The 16,335-nt window shown below is 40.2% G+C and overlaps 1 protein-coding gene across 1 annotated transcript in view; it reads left to right on the top strand.

Annotated features, from left to right (window-relative positions):
- The window catches only part of GRPR (gastrin releasing peptide receptor), a gene marked incomplete at both ends in the record, with an annotated part of 30,173 nt that overhangs the window by 12,499 nt on the left and 1,339 nt on the right, over nt 1-16,335 (top strand). The window contains one exon of the mRNA XM_084869870.1: nt 14,608-14,959. Within this exon, the coding sequence (XP_084725996.1) occupies nt 14,608-14,959 (352 nt within the window). The remainder of the gene's footprint in view (nt 1-14,607; nt 14,960-16,335) is intronic.

Genomic DNA, 16,335 nt, shown 5'->3' with positions numbered 1-16,335 from the left:
TTTAGATGTAGACTTATTCCTTTATTTACCTTTTCTGTTGTTTTCCATTACTTCCTGCTTCTCTGGCTCCATCTGAGATCATTTTACCTCTGCCCAAAGAATGCCCTTCGGTATTTCATTTAGTGTACATTTAAGGGAGATACATTTTCTGTTTTTGTCTGAAAATGTCTTTATTTCATGTAATTTAGGGGAAGATACTTTCACTGAGCATAGAACACTAAGCTGGCATTCTTATCTTTGACACTTTAAAGTATTGTTCTCTGATTTCCGCCGTGAAGTCAGATATCAGTTTTATTGTTGCTCCTTTGAAATTATTGATTTTTTTTTCTCTTTGACTGACTTAACATTTTTTTCTCTTTTATTTTTGGCTTTCAGCAGCATCACTATAATGCATTTAGGTGTGGTTTTCTTTGTATTTTCCTGCTTGAGATTCATGACTTTTATTAAATCTGTGGTTTGAAGATTTAGTCAATTTTGAAAAGTTCTCAACCATACAACTTCAAATATTGCTTCCGCCCCATTCTTTTTTTCCTCTCCTTCTTTATTATGTCTACATATAAATAGGTTAACTTTCAGCTTTTCAAGCTTTTCCCCCATGTGGCTGTTTTGCTTTATGGAGGCAGGAAATTTCATAGTAAGGTCAGGCCTCTGTTACAGAAAACTATTTTAAGCACAATTTCGTTTCACCATTTCACTGTAGCCTACAAATTTCCTACTCCCTTTTCTGTATGTTCCATTCTTTTTTCTTACTGTATTCAGTCTGGCCATTTTCAGATCTCTAATCCTCTCTTTAGCTGTGTCTAGTCTGCTTCTGAAGTTTCCAGTTACTTCTTAATTTCAGTTATAGTATACTGCAATTCTAGAATTTCCATTTGGTTCCATCTGGTCGTCTAATTTCTTGAATTAGTTCCAATATGCTGTAAAATTCCTCTCTGGTAACTTTAATAGAAAACCTCTCTAAGTCTGTTTCTATTATATCAATATATTTTCTTTCCTTGTGTTTTGGTCATTTAGTTTTGTCTCCTGGTATCAGAGGCAATTTTTGTTTGACTGCCTGATTTTGAATATAAAGAACTGTACATAATTGGAGGCTCTGGATGGTACTAGCTTCTAGAAAAGACTAGCTTTTGCTTCTTTTAGGCAGTTGGGAGATGACTATGTATCTAAACCAATCAGGGCTGGAGCAGATTGGAGGCGGGGCTTGGGTCTTTGAGAGAATGGCTCTGTTTCTGCACTTCTACTACCTTGATGTACCTCTTTGTGCATTTCAGCTGAAAGCCTGGATCGTTTACCTGGCTCCTCTCCTTGGTGGGCTCTGACCTCCATTTATTGTCCTCCTTTTTCCTAAAACTGCTAGAAGCTGTGCTCAGCTCTTAGTTTCTGGCTGCTGGATGAAATTTAGGAAATGCCTCCAGGGGAAAATGATGCTAAATAACAGCTTCACCTCTTTGCATTTCCCTTCTCTCCAGGATTTTGGCCCCTGACATCCTTACTGCCTTGGTATTTCTCTGATGTTTTCAAAGAGGTGTTCGAGCTTTTCATTTCAGGAGAGTTGATCAGCAACAGGCTAGTTTGCCATGATGAGAACTGGGAAATCCTACACCGCCTCTCTTATAGGCCTGACCCTCAAAGCTATCCACATCACAGCTCCTTCAAAGAGGAGGACAGAGCTACCTGGTCAGACCTGTGCGATCAGCCTTCAAAGCCTCAAATTATCTCAGCGATTTAGATTCAGAGAATGGAGCTCTGGCTAACCTCAAAGTGAGGAAGTCAGGAATCTCAGCTGAGGCCTGTGGTAGTGGACACTGCCAAGTGTTACAGGTACATCAAAGCTCTGGGATCTTTCAACTAGGCCAGGTCTCCTAGCCTCAATAAGCAGGAGCTAGAGCCGACATTTAGTTATGCAGTGATTGATAACAGCTGAAATTTCATGGGAAGGGAAGAGCTAAAATATTCCTAAGACTTGACTACTTTATGACTCTTTTAGTATTGTATTGTCAATTGGTCTGAACCAATTGACCAGCGGTGATAGTTAAAAGTTACACAGGAAAGCAACAGGGGGAAATGAGAAATGCAACGCATTAAAAAAATGTACTTTCCGTTTGAGAAGAATTTGCTAGGATAATAATATGTCCCTGTGACTCACTTATTTCTTTATGCTGTCTATATATAAGTAGAATAACTACAAGCCACTTTAAGCTCTTCAAGGTTTCTTTTTTCCCTTTGGTGGTGGTTTTATTGTCAGGCAATTTCATACCATGGTCAGGCCTCTTGTTATGAGAAATACTTTAAACAGAATTTAAGAACAATGTAAAATGTAAAAACAAAATTACAGTAGTTTCTCCATGAGAACATATGGGAAATGCTTATTTATTTTTAAATAAATGGTGATCAAAATAGATTTTTAAGATTTTCATTATGTTAAGCTTCCATTTTAAATGATTGGAAACTATCACAGAAGAGCAGGACAATCAGAAGTTGGCATCTTTTCTTTACTAGACTGCCAACAGAGGTGAAATGGGAGGTTCAAGATACCGCTTAAATGTGGTAAATATTTAGTTTTAAGCATGATTTACTTGTTCTTTTAAAACACCTGAGAATCCGAAGTGATAGTCAAATATAACTGAGGTGGGGACCTAGGTTCTGGTCTTGGTTCTCAGCTAACCAGCTGTGGAACCTCTATGGGCACCAGTTTCCCCTTCTTTAAGTTAAAGAAATGGGACTTGATGACTTTTAAGTCTTATATTCCACTAGTGCCCTGGTGCACGAAATTTGTGCATGGGGGAGGGGTGTCCCTCATCCCAGCCTGCACTCTCTCCAATCTAGGACTCCTCGGGGAATGTCCTGTGGGATCAGGCCTAAACCAGCAGTCAGACATCCCTCTCACAATTTGGGACCTCTGGCTCCTAACCGCTCACCTGCCTGCCTGCCTGATCACCCCTAACCACTCTGCCTACCAGCCTGATCGCCCCCAGCTGCCCCCCCTTCTGGCCTGATTGCCCCCAACTGCCCCCCCCCCCACCCCGCCGGCCTAATCACCCCCAACTACCCTCCCCTCCTGGCCTGATCACCACTAACTGCCTCTGCCTCAGCCCTTCCACCATGATTTTGTCTAGAAGGACATCTGGAAGGTCTCCCAGTCTTATTAAATAAAGTAGATTTGTAATTAAACATGTGCTCATATGTTTGTACCATGCTAACAACCACTCATATACTTGTCTAGCATCATTTATTCTAAGAGTACCTCACAAAGGGGAATACCTACCTAATAAGAGAGTAACATGTTAATTGACCATACCTTTGTGGTGCCCACCAGCCAATGAGGAATAGCTATGCAAATTAGCCCAACAATGATGGTGGGTTAATTTGCATACACGGATGTGAGCATCCCCCAGCCGCTCCAGGCCCCTGAGCAGCTTAGGAAGGCAGACAGGCAGGTCCAGGCTAAAGTAGAAAGGAGGCTCTGGCACGGAGCCAAGGCAGTACTGGCAGCCAGGGAAAGGAAGGCCCATTCTGGCATGAATCTTCATGCATCAGGCTTCTAGTACATATATAAGTATCATTTTATTGTTCTTTAAGGGATTTACCTGGGTATATCTCACCTCCCCAATCAGATTTTAAATCCTTAATGGCCATGGTCTTTTATATCCATACTGCCAAGCAAAGCCTGAGATACTAAATTAGTGCTGTACTTAAATGTGCTGACAAATTGGCTGAGGATCCTGAACAATTAGTGTTTAATACTGGAAGTCCAGGGGCAGATGTCAGTGGCCTGGTGTCTTCATTATCACAAATTAATAAGACTAACAGGTGGAACTGTGAAATGGCAGATGGACTTTCCTCCACTTACAGGAGGAATCAACAGCTTTGGTGTGGACAGGCAGATAATAACGGAAATGTTAGCCATGTTCACACATTCAGTGCACATAGGTCTGAGGCTGATAAACTTTTTCTTTAAAAGGACATGTAGGAAATATTTTTGGTTTCATAGTCCATAAAGTTTCTATTGCAGCCACTTATTTCTACCATTATAGGGTGAAAGCAGCCATAGCCTTTATATAAGCAAATGGGAATGGCTGTGTTCCAGTAAAACCTTATTTATGGGCACTGAAATGTGAAAATTTCATATAATTTTTACATGTCACAAAATATTATTATTCTTTTTATTCCCCCTACAACTAGTTAAAGTAAAAACCATTCCTAGCTAATAGGTCATATGAAAACAGACAGAGGGCCAGGCCTGGCCCGTGGGCCTTAGTTTGCTGACCCTGATGTAGAGACATGTGCTGAGATGGTCATTTAGCAGTGAGTTTCCTATTTTAATGAAGAGGGGCCTAGGGAAATCCATGAGCCCTGTCCAGTTAGCCTAGAGTCGTGGTTGGCAAACTGAGGTTCGTGAGCCACATGCAGCTCTTAGGCCCCTTGAGTGTGGCTCTTCCACAAAATACCACGGCCTGGGCGAGTCTATTTTGAAGAAGTGGCGTTGTAATAAGTTTAAGTTTAAAAAATTTGGCTCTCAAAAAAATTTTCCATCGTTGTACTATTGATATTTGGCTCTGTTAACTAATGAGTTTGCCAGCCACTGGCCTAGAGCAAGCATGTCAAACTCGCAACCCACAGCCAACAAGGAATATTTTTGCGGCCCAGCCAATACAAGGGCATATAAAAACATTTTAATAAAAATTTTGTAACTTAATTTTTACAATATCCTTTATACATAATTATTAATGAACCTGCAGCATTCGCTAATGACTGATGACTATAATCGTATTGCATTCATTTCCCTTCTGCGCCTTCCACGCAGGTGCACCATTTCTCCCCACTAATACCAGCAGCAAATATTTTAAAGCCAATGTCCACATCATTAGTCTTGGACTGACTTATTTGGTGTGAGCAACAGGAAATATTTCACTTTCGGAGAACAAGAAAAATAGGTTTACTTGCATGACGCTTATTCAGTGTCTGGTAAGTTAATGTTCAAGAAAAATATTAATTTTTATTAAAGTGTTCTATTATTTAATGTTAACGATGACTCATTTATTTCAGCCCTTTGCATTCAGCATGTCTGTATCAGAATAAACCTATGTTTCTATGAAAATGGAAGCTTTTGTTTTTTTTGCAGCCCACATAAACTTAAACCTTGTTTATCTGGCCTGTGTTCGCCTTTGAGTTTGACATGCTTGGCCTGGAGAGACTTCCTAGGGGACATGATCAATGCAAACCATTCAGATGTATGATCCTTTCGGATACGAGGCACTGTCATATCATGCACATTAGCTTTAGGATCATCCAAAAATTGAGAGTCAAGCCCTCATCTTTAAGCAATATGTCTCTTCCAGAATTCCCTGTGTCCTCTGTGATATTAATAGTTGTTTAGATGAAGAGAGAGAGAGAGAGAGAGAGAGAGAGAGAGAGAGAGAGAGAGAGTTTTAAATCAAGACTCAGCTGGATTCCAGCTCCCATGGGTGGTGGGCATGGGAACACAGACTTCCTGCTGCTCTTGGGGCAATAAAATGTAAACAGGCTCTGCACTTCCCGTTACCTCCTCCCCAGCTTTCACCATCACACATAAGGCTGCCTCTTCTAAGGTCTTTTCACCGTAAGTTCATGTAAGCAATTTACCTTAACATTATTAAAAAGGGGGATTGTGCTCAGGGAGAATCATTTCCTCAGGACCCCCAAGAATTATTCTGGCTTGAAATGGTTAGAGAAATAGGAAGCGCTGAAGCCATGGGACATCTCTTAGCGAAAGGCCCAACAGTGATGTCCAGAGTGATTCGGGGTAGGTAGGTTTGAGGGGAGTATTTGGCTAGGAGGGTGGCAGGGAGGAATGGGTTATCTTGAGCATCTTGAGCCCTTTTCCTTATCTGAGAGTAAGACGCTGCAGGCCAAATTGGGTGCACAGTTCTAGATTCTCACTTTTAATTATATGTTTGTTCAATAAATAAATAGGCATAAAATGAATAAACCATAGGCTCAACTTTTAAGAAACGCAGAGTTCTGTGAACCAGGATGCAGGAACCTTTTTGGTTGCTAGATGTGCCAGTTTTTGAGGAGTTTGGGCGTTTTGCTCCATGTGGGCGTCATGTGTTGTCTGGAGCTAATCCTAGGAAGAATCTGTAAACGCACGGACGTTGCCCTCTAGTGACCACTGGGGCTCTTTGGAGCTGAATGGACATGGTGCCCGGAGAGGCTGGCTGGCACCTGCAGAGCGCCCCCTGCTGGCTAGAAGGTCATGGGCATCTGTGTAGATGGAAATGCTTAGATTACAGGTCCTATTAGAAAGATACAGAAGATGAAAAGGATACAAACGACAAAGGAAAGTTGGAAAGAAACATATCAAAGCATCACATGTAATACATGGATGATTTGCTTCTTTTTTTGTTTTTAGAATTTTCTACTGTACAGTTTACAATGAGCTGTTAGCACGTTTTTTTGAACTATGAAATATTTTTAGTAAATATTATTTTTGATTAGATTTACTCCATGTTATGCTTCAGTTGTTTTAAACTAAAACGAACTTTTTAAATTCGTTCTTAAGATACTCTCAGAGTTGCATGCTGACAAATTTACAAACGATTCCTTCCTTCTTTCCTCCTTCCTTTCTCTCTCTCTCTTTCTCTCTCTCTCTCTCTCTCTCTCTCTCTCTCTCTTTCTCTCTCTCTCTCTCTCTCTCTCTCTCTCTCTCTCTCTCTTTCTTGCTTAATTTTATTCTGGTAAGTTTATATTTTAAGTTTATATATTTTTAAGTTTATAGTTCAGTGGCATTAAGTACATTCATATTGTTGCACAGTAATTACCCAACATCCATCTCCAAAATATTTTTCATCTTCCCAATCTGAACAATAATTTTTTTTCTCTTTCTTTCTTTCTTTCTTTCTTTCTTTCTTTCTTTCTTTCTTTCTTTCTTTCTTTCTCTCTCTCTCTCTCTCTCTCTCTCTCTCTCTCTCTCTCTTTCTCTCTCTCTCTCTTTCTCTCTCTCTCTCTCTCTCTCTCTCTCTCTCTCTCTCTCTCTCTCTCTCTTCTTTCTTTCTTTCTTTCTTCCTTTCTTTCCTTCCCTTCCTTCCTTCCTTCCTTCCTTCCTTCCTTCCTTCCTTCCTTCCTTCCTTTCTCCAATTTTTGGAGGTGACATTTAATAGAGCACTATTTATAATGAGGCATTAAATTTGAATGGTTTCAATTTAAAGGGGTGTCTGAGTTTTAGCCTTATTCTTCTAATTACCAACTGTGTGACTTTGGGAAAATCACCCTCAAGCATTAGTTTTCTGCTCTGTAAAATGGGAATAAGTATATTTACATTTAATATATCATAATGCTATTGTAAGTTTTGTAATGATGAAATGAAATAATGTGTTACATTCTTTTTTTGCATTTTGAAAATCATTTTTAATTTCTTAGAATATACCAGTAATGACATTAATCACTTTTTTCCCATTTATTTTTTTATTTATTGTTTAAAGTATTACATATGTCTCCTTTTTCCCTGATTGACACCCCCTGGCCACTCCCACCCCTGAGGACAAGCCCCCATCACCCCAGTGTCTGTGTTCATTGGTTATGCTAATATGCATGCATACAAGTCCTTTGGTTGAGTTCTTAAACCCCCCCCCCCACATCCCTTCCATTTGTCTGTAGATCTATTTTTGTTCATCAGTTTATGTTGATCATTATATCCCACATATGAGTGAGATCATGTAATATTTATCTTTCTCCGACTGGCTTATTTCACTTAGCATAATGCTCTCCAGTTCTATCCATGCTGTTGCAAATGGTAAAAGTTCCTTCTTTTTTACAGAGGTGTAGTATTCCATTGTGTAGATGACCACAGTTTTTTAATCCAACTCATCTGCTGATGGGCACTTAGGCTGTTTCCAAATCTTAGCTATTGTAAATTGTGCTGCTGTTAACATAGGGGTGCATATATCCTTTCTGATTGGTGTTTCTGGTTTCTTGGGATATAGTCCTAGAAGTGGGATCACTGGGTCAAATGGGAGTTCCATTTTTAGTTTTTTGAGGCAACTCCATACTGTTTTCCACAGTGGCTGCCCCAGTCTGCATTCCCACCAGCAGTGTAGGAGGGTTCCTTTTTCTCCAGTACTTATTGATGATAGCCATTCTGACAGGTGTGAGATGGTGACTCATTGTTGTTTTGATTTGCATCTCTCAGATGATTAGTGACTTTGAGGATGTTTTCATATGCCTCTTGGCCTTCTGTATGTCCTCTTTCAAAAAGTGCCTATTTAGATCCTTTGCCCAGTTTTTTATTGGATTGTTTATCTTCCTTTTGTTAGTTGTATGAGTTCCCTGTAAATGTTGGAGATTAAACTCTTATCTGAAATAGCATTAGCAAATATGTTCTTCCATTCAGTGGGCTTTCTTTGTGTGTTACATTCTTTATGAAATGTTAGAATTCCTGATCAAAGAATGGGTACACCATTGGCATAATTGTTATTTATGTTCATAAGGAATTGAGAGAGTACTGTTGAAATCTTGACCACTGGACATTCTAGTGGACAGTCATTCCTTTTTAGGAAAAGCAATAATAACCTTATATTTAAATAGTGTTTCCTAGTTTTGGAAAAACTTTTGAAATACCTCATTTAGCTGGTCTTCATAGAAAGTAAGGTTAATAGCAATAGTTCTGATTCACAGATGAAGAAAATGAAGGCATGAAAGTCTTGTGGTTTAACTTTGGACACAGGAGCCGGGCTACTTCTGTTCAAACCCTAGCTCTGCCACTTGATAGCTGTGTGAGAAAGTTATGCAACCTCACTGTGCCTATTTCTTCATCTGTAAGAAGAGGGTGACAATCGTAGTACCTACTTCATAGTAGGATTCAAAACATTAATTCTTGAAAAGTGTTGAGAGCTATACTAAGCACTTAGTTAAGTGCTATATGTTTCTGTTAAATATAAAATAAAAAGAAATCAAGACAGCGCAATTAGGCAAAAATAGCTCATTATGGAAATGGGAGCAGAATGCGTGGCTCCCAGTCTCCATCCCATTTAGTGATACTACCCCAACACTGTCAGGATGAGCCTCCTGGGCTAGAGGTCCCAATAAGCTACAAAGTTGAGTCATGATTTTACCATGTATTAAACCTCTCACAAAAGGTTATTTAAATATAGTTCTGTTAAATTTTTGTAACTACACAATGTGATTCATATGCCATAATGGCATGTTTGAGCTTTAATGATTCTTATTTTGAAAGAAAATGCATTTCATTGAGATAATTCAGAAATTCTGTTTTTTATCCCCAATCATTTGAAGTATATTTAAAAACTGACTATGCAACAGTTTTGGAACTGGAGAGCATTATGCTAAGTGAAATAAGCCAGTCAGAGAAAAATAAATATCACATGATCCCACTCACTTGTGGAATATAATGAACAACATAAACTGATGAACAAAAACAGATCCAGAGACAGAGAAACATCGATCAGACCATCAAACCTCAGAAGGGGAGGGTGAGAGGAAGGGGAAGAGATCAACCAAGGACTTGTATGCATGCATATAAGTCTAACCAATGGACACAGACAACAGGGGGATGATGGCATAAGTGGGGGGTTGGGGTAATGAAGGGATAAGGGCACATATGTAATACCTTAATCAATAAAGAAATTTTTTAAAAAAACTGAAATTATCTCTGATATTTCATTTTCTATAGATATGTGTGATTAACTGCTTGGCCTGGGAGAAGAATTTACATAGCTGATGCTGTTGGTGGTCTGTGCATATCCCTTGCACATTGGGGGACACTAGTGGACCTGGGCTTCCTATGTTTTTCTTACCCGAGTTGATATCTGGCCAAGGGAAGTTTGGGGCCAAAGCAATGGGAGTTGATAGGTAAACAGCCTGGCCTCCTGGCCCCCTGATGGCACAGTTCCGGGATGAGCTCAGTCTCTCAGGGAAGTGCCCAGCAGGCCTGTGTTCAAGTTGGCCAGATTGGTCACCTTTATTGCCTTCTATTTTCTCGCTATGCTTTCTGGGATTCCCTTGCCTCCAAAAACTACTTGCACCCAAATCCTGTCTCAGGATCTGTTTAGGGATGAATGACAATTTATGAAGACAGTTTATGACTCAGAGGCTATTACACCTTCCACCCGAGAGCATGAGTGATTTTTCCCCATTCTGTGTATCTTTTATGCTATGCAATAGAATAAACGCAGGCCATGTCTAACTACAATTTGGAAATGGGATTTGTAAACATTATTCAAACTTTTTGGCTCACAAATTGCTATATATAAAAAAAAAAAAGTCCAGCGAGTTATAAATATATGTTCTTCCCTTCATAACATTTTTGAGGAATGGCCTAGGAACAACTTGTGCCAAGTTGTCCGCACACCTACTGAAATTTCACTGGGTGACTGCTCTCCTTTGTCATTTTAAATATACCCACTGGCAACTGTAATCTTTCATCTTGATGAGGCCCTTCCTGATGGCTCCCTTACAGCATTAACACTGAGCTTCAGAATGAGCTCATCCTGCTGAGACTCGTTTTGGGCCCAAGGTTCAATAGTTGCCCAACTTCTTCTGCCGAAGCACCACCAGATGTCCAACAATGGCTTGCATCTCTCTTCCCATTTTATACCTCAGCTTCTATAGCCCTCATATTCCAGAACCAGTACCTGCATTTCTGATACCTTCTTCATGTCACTGGCTCTTTTTTTTAGCCTTGTTCAACCTCTGCTTTCTAGCCCTTGCAAGAAGCCATTTTTCACGTTGGCTCTAAGGTCTCACTCATGGCCTCGTTAGGCCCTGAGGCCTCTGAATATATGAAGGAGTCCAGACCTCACTCTAAGCCTGAGGCTGCATTTGAACTTCAGGGTGCGTATATGGGGATGAAAGAGGCAGGAGATTTAGTATAAAAGACTCAAGGAAGAACAGGAATTTTGTGTTTGCCTAGAAACACACTACTTTCACCATGGCCAAAGCAGGTGCAAAACATGCATCCTGATTATTTACTTGGTTTTCTTTCTTAATCCCAATATCAGTGAAGGGGAGCACAATTTGCACCCCAAAATGTATCTCATTGTAACTAGAAGTAGGACTTTACATACAGGAAGGGGATCACATTGACTTCAGCCCATACTACAGAGCAAATGACTGATATGCATTCACCTTCCCAAAGCAAGGGTTGCTCTCAGGGAGATAATGGGTGCCTACAGGGAGAGAACACAATGGAAGGGAAATTGCAATTTACAAGAAGGTGAATTTTATTCTCGTGTGTGTGTGTGTGTGTGTGTGTGTGTGTGTGTGTGTGTGTGTTTCTTTTGTTTTGCTCAACTGTGGAAAGTAAGGAGCACTCTGACCTTTTATCCCTAAGTATTTATTTCAGTATGTATTTCCTAAGAACAAGGGCACTCTTCTACATAATCCCAATGCCATTATCATACCTAATGAAATTAACAATAATTCCTTAATGCCATCTAATAGGCAACTGTAATCAAATTTCCCCCATTGTCCCAGAAAATGTCTTTTATAGCTTTTTTTTAATCTAGGATCAAATCAAAGCATATTTATTGAATTTTATTGTTATATCTTTCTTTCCCCCCCCAGTAACATTGGATAAATTTAGGGTATACAACATAATGATTTGATATAAGTGTATATTGGCAAAAGGATTGCTCATGGTATTTCTTTAATCTTTTTAAGGTAAAACAATAGCGCCCTTGCATTCTTCTAAACTAATGATGTTGACTGCACTGGCCTGGTGGCTCAATTGGTGGGATCCTAGGTTGTGGGTTCCATCCCCGGTCTGGGTGCCTATGGGAGGCAACCGAATAATGTTTCTCTAGCGCATTTCTCTCTCTTCTCTCTCTCTCTATCAAACTCAATGAAAGCATATCCTCAAGTGAGGTTTAAATTTTTTTTTAAATTATGTTGACTTGTTTTGATGAATACAAGTGAGTTATATGTGGGGCATATGGGAGGCAGCTGATCAGTGATTTTTTCTCATCATTGATGTTTCTATCTCTCCCTTTCCCTTCCTCTCCAAAGCCAGTAAAAAATATTTTTTTAAAAAAGATTCCGTTGCTCTGGATTATAGTCATTTTATAAGCCAGCTAATAATTGCCTCACATTTCTTAAGAGAAATTATTGGTATTATCCTCATGAGAAAATAAAGCCAATGTTCAATAGTCTTGTCAATTGTTATTAGGTATTAAAATTCTAATTTAAATGCTGACAATGTGTCAATTACCCTAGAGATTCATTTAGTTCATTTGGTTTTCTCTTCGCCTCAGTCTTCTCTAGGTAGTGAGCATTAGGATTGTAATGGACATTTAAAAACATTGTTGTTCTACAATTCCTACAGACTTCAGAAGGTGATTATGGACAAATAAGGGCTGAAATACTGGATCCTTAAAAATAAACAAACTGCCCATATTTGAATAAAAGACCGTACCTTTCTGTGGACAAAGGTTTCCTTCCAACTGTGGATGTGGGAGCCAGCTACTTCTACTTGCCAAGAATAGCTTTCAAACATTAATCTTGTTGCAGAGAACATTTTTGACCTTTTCAATGTTTGCATTTAAAAAATGAAGCACAGATGTTTTCAGAAGTGGGAAAGAATTGTCATGAGCCCCAAATTATTACAGGAGTGAATTTGTCACTCTGTGGAAGAATGATGCTTACTAAATATGTAAACGTGGATCTGTTCTCTCTCATTTGTGAAGAGTTGAAATAGGAGACGCATCTGCAAGTCACATATTATTGATCAGTTAGTAAGTAGTTGCTGAACCTCTACTTTGAAATAAGTGGTATGCAGGACAAGGGACCTGGAATATTTTTAGAATTATAGACAGAAGAGAAGAGGAGAAGATACAAGTTTATGACTTCAGAAAACTTATGAGAAAGGTAAAAAAGACATATCCATGGAAATCTGGAAAACAATTCAAGGTAGTGCATAGTAAGCATAAAACAAGAAGAGTCAATAATCCTGTCATAAAATTAAACAGGTTAGGAGAAAGAATGGAAATTACTGAGGTCCAGATTGGCTGGCAAAAGCTTTATCAAGTTGATACTTATAAGCTGAAATTTGGAAGGTAGGATTCAGATGACTGGAAACTCTGGGACTGGGCATGAAGAAAGGAGGGGGACAGGAAAGGGATGGAGAATTTAGAAACAGGACATAGACTGGTTAAAAGAAATTAAACCAGGCCCACTTCAGCTTTCAAGCTATAGTCATGTTCTTGGACAGTTCGTGCCCAGTGACTGAACCACATAAGACTGAACCACACTCTTTTGGGTGGCCAAAAGAGTGTGACTTCAGCTAAGCAAGGTGGTGATACAAGGGCCTGGCAATTCTATTAAAGATAGGACTCCTCCATTGGACAATCTTTGCTCCTGAGCTTCCCACTGAACTGGTGTTAGGTGACTCAGAGATTTCCCAAGATGTAGGGGACTGAGATTTTCCAGGATGTAGGACTTTCAATGCTAAAACTGGGAAATTTTCAGGCAAGTGAAGATGGTTGGTCACCTTGACTGGTGTAGGCCTTGTCAGGTCTATATCGGGGTCTGACAGTTCCATCTGCCCAATCCTGTTCCCTTCCCTTTTTCCTTTCACAGGTATTACTCCCCAGAAAACTCTTTGTCCTCCTGACTTCATCTTAGTGTCTGCTTCCAAAACACAGGGATACGTGTGGCACAGGAATGGACACCAGGGGGGTGAGGGCATGTGTAGGAAGGGGTTTGGGATGGGAATGGGGGGATGATGACAAATATGTGATACCTTACTCAATAAAGTCATTTAAAAAAATAAATACTACAAGAGAAGATGAAGCTGAAAGTAGGAGGGCTGGGGAAAGATGACTTTGATAATTATAGGGATGCTCCTGTGTATAATGTTTTCAGCAGACTATTCGTTCTATATACTTTGAAAAGGAAAATATATATATATATATATATATATATATATATATATATATATATATATATGTAAATACTCAAAAACTCAAGGTCCCTACACTGCATTCGAATACTCAAATTAAAGGCTTTGTAAAAAATTTAAAAAGTCAACCTTCTTGTCCCTGTGTCCTTTATTATTAAGTCCTATGATTTAAGAAGAAAAATGAAAGAAGCTTTATCTTTCCTTAGAATTAATCTTAAAATCAAGAGAGAATGTGGGCAGAATGCTACTGCTGGAGAAAGGGGAAGGCATCCTTCAGGGCCCGGACTAGAATAAGGCAGCTGAAACCGGTTTCGCTCAGTGGATAGAGCATCGGCCTGCAGACTGAAAGGTCCCAGGTTCGATTCTGGTCAAGGGCATGTACCTTGGTTGCAGGCACATCCCCAGTAGGAGGTGTGCAGGAGGCAGTAGATCGATGTTTCTCTCTCATCAATGCTTCTAGCTCTCTATCCCTCTCCATTCCTCTCTGAAAAAAAAATCAATATTTAAAAAAAAAATTTTAAAGAATAAGGTGAGTGAGGTACTTGGGGTGCCACTCACTGTAGGGTTGTGTACCGAGGGGACACTTGCATGAACCTGAGAGTGAGCACCTCCTTGGATATTGCACCCAAGTACCTCATTTGCCTCACCCTAGTCCTGGCCCTAGTATCCATCATATTAGGCAACTTACACAGAACACTTCCTCTTTCCTGCCCCAGGTACAAAGCCATCGTCCGGCCAATGGATATCCAGGCCTCTCATGCCCTGATGAAGATCTGCCTCAAAGCCGCATTGATCTGGATCATCTCCATGCTCCTGGCCATTCCAGAAGCGGTGTTTTCTGATCTACATCCTTTCCATGAGGAGAGCACCAATCAGACCTTCATCAGCTGTGCCCCATACCCACACTCCAATGAGCTGCACCCCAAAATCCACTCCATGGCTTCCTTTCTGATCTTCTACATCATCCCACTGTCGATTATTTCTGTCTACTACTACTTCATTGCCAAAAATCTGATCCAGAGTGCTTATAATCTGCCTGTGGAAGGGAATATACATGTCAAGAAGCAGGTAGGTGCTTAGGAATGATTAATTTCCTCCTTGGAGGTCTGATCCCTTGCATTTCTTTTGGACTCCACAGTACAGTATTGTCATGGTCATGTCACCTGATTCTGTAATTAGAGGAGATGGGTTTCCAGATGGTAAATGGAAACTCCTAGCCACAGAAGCCCCAGAATTCGGGTGCCCTTTATAATCTTGTTCTCTTATTATAAGTTAGGGAAGTGTTGAGAACCTGAAGGATTTGTAGTGTGGGTTTCTTTTTGAGAAATATCTGAAAAAAAAGTGTTGTTTTATTGTTTAAAAAAATAAAATATTCCGGCTCCCAAGGATGTGACTTCTTTAAATTCCAATCACATTGTTTGGATAGGAAGAGGATTTCCACATGGGGGAAAGCAGAGGAGGCAGGAAGATGAGGCTTGTTGAAGAAAAAGAAGTAGTTTGATTAAGACTGGCTCACACTGATTGAAGTTCAAATCCAGGTTTTATGACTTACTCTGAGCCTCAATTCCTTTATGCATGGCATAGAGTAATAACCCCTATATTGTAAGGCTGTTGGAGAATTGCAAAAGAGCGTATGTACACCCTGGACTGCTCAGAATGCAGGGTGCCCTCTATATATGTTAGATTCCCTTGCCCATCCGTGTAAACCCTTATAATTTCATCCTTGAGGCAAGAATTGTAGAAATCAGGGGCTCTCGCTTTCTCCTCTTTGTCCGTTCTTACCTCACACTCCAAATGTAGATGATGTACTAATGATGGAGAAACATAAAGATGCCCCATCCATTTCAATGTATAGCTGACTTAGTTGGAGGCTTCACCCTTTATAGCTTTTTTTCTGGAGGAGGGGAAGGCCTTAATTGTAAGAGGAGGGTGACAGTTCTTAGTGAAACTGTCCCCCAACTTGAAAGACCTCTCAATAGCAAATGTATATTGTATCCCAAATTCTTCAATGAGAAAGATGCTTCCCCTTGCAGTAGCAGAGGGAGTAGGGAGCCAAAGTATAGACCCTTAGTATAGTCCATAAATAACTTGATGATGATGATAATAATAATGATAATCCTATCTAATAAAAGAGTAATATGTAAATTTATATCAGTCCAACACACAAGATGGCTGCCCCCATGTGGTCAAAGATAGCTGCCCCCATGTGGACACAAGATCGCTGCCATGAGATGGCCAGCAGGGGAGAGCAATTGGGAGGAATCAGGTCTGCAAGGGAGGGCAGTTGTGGGTGATCAGGCCAGCAGGGGAGGGCAGTTGGGAGGGACCAGGCCTACAAGGAAGGGCAGTTGGGGGCGATCAGGCCTGTAGGGGAGGGCAGTTAGGGGTGACTAGGCTGTCAGAGGAAGAAAGTTGGGAGTGACCAGGCCTGCAGGGAAGGGCAG

The sequence above is a fragment of the Pipistrellus hanaki genome, assembly GCF_964339955.1.
Source record: "Pipistrellus hanaki genome assembly, chromosome: X".
NCBI lineage: Eukaryota > Metazoa > Chordata > Mammalia > Chiroptera > Vespertilionidae > Pipistrellus > Pipistrellus hanaki.
This window is presented reverse-complemented; position numbering and strand designations above follow the sequence as displayed.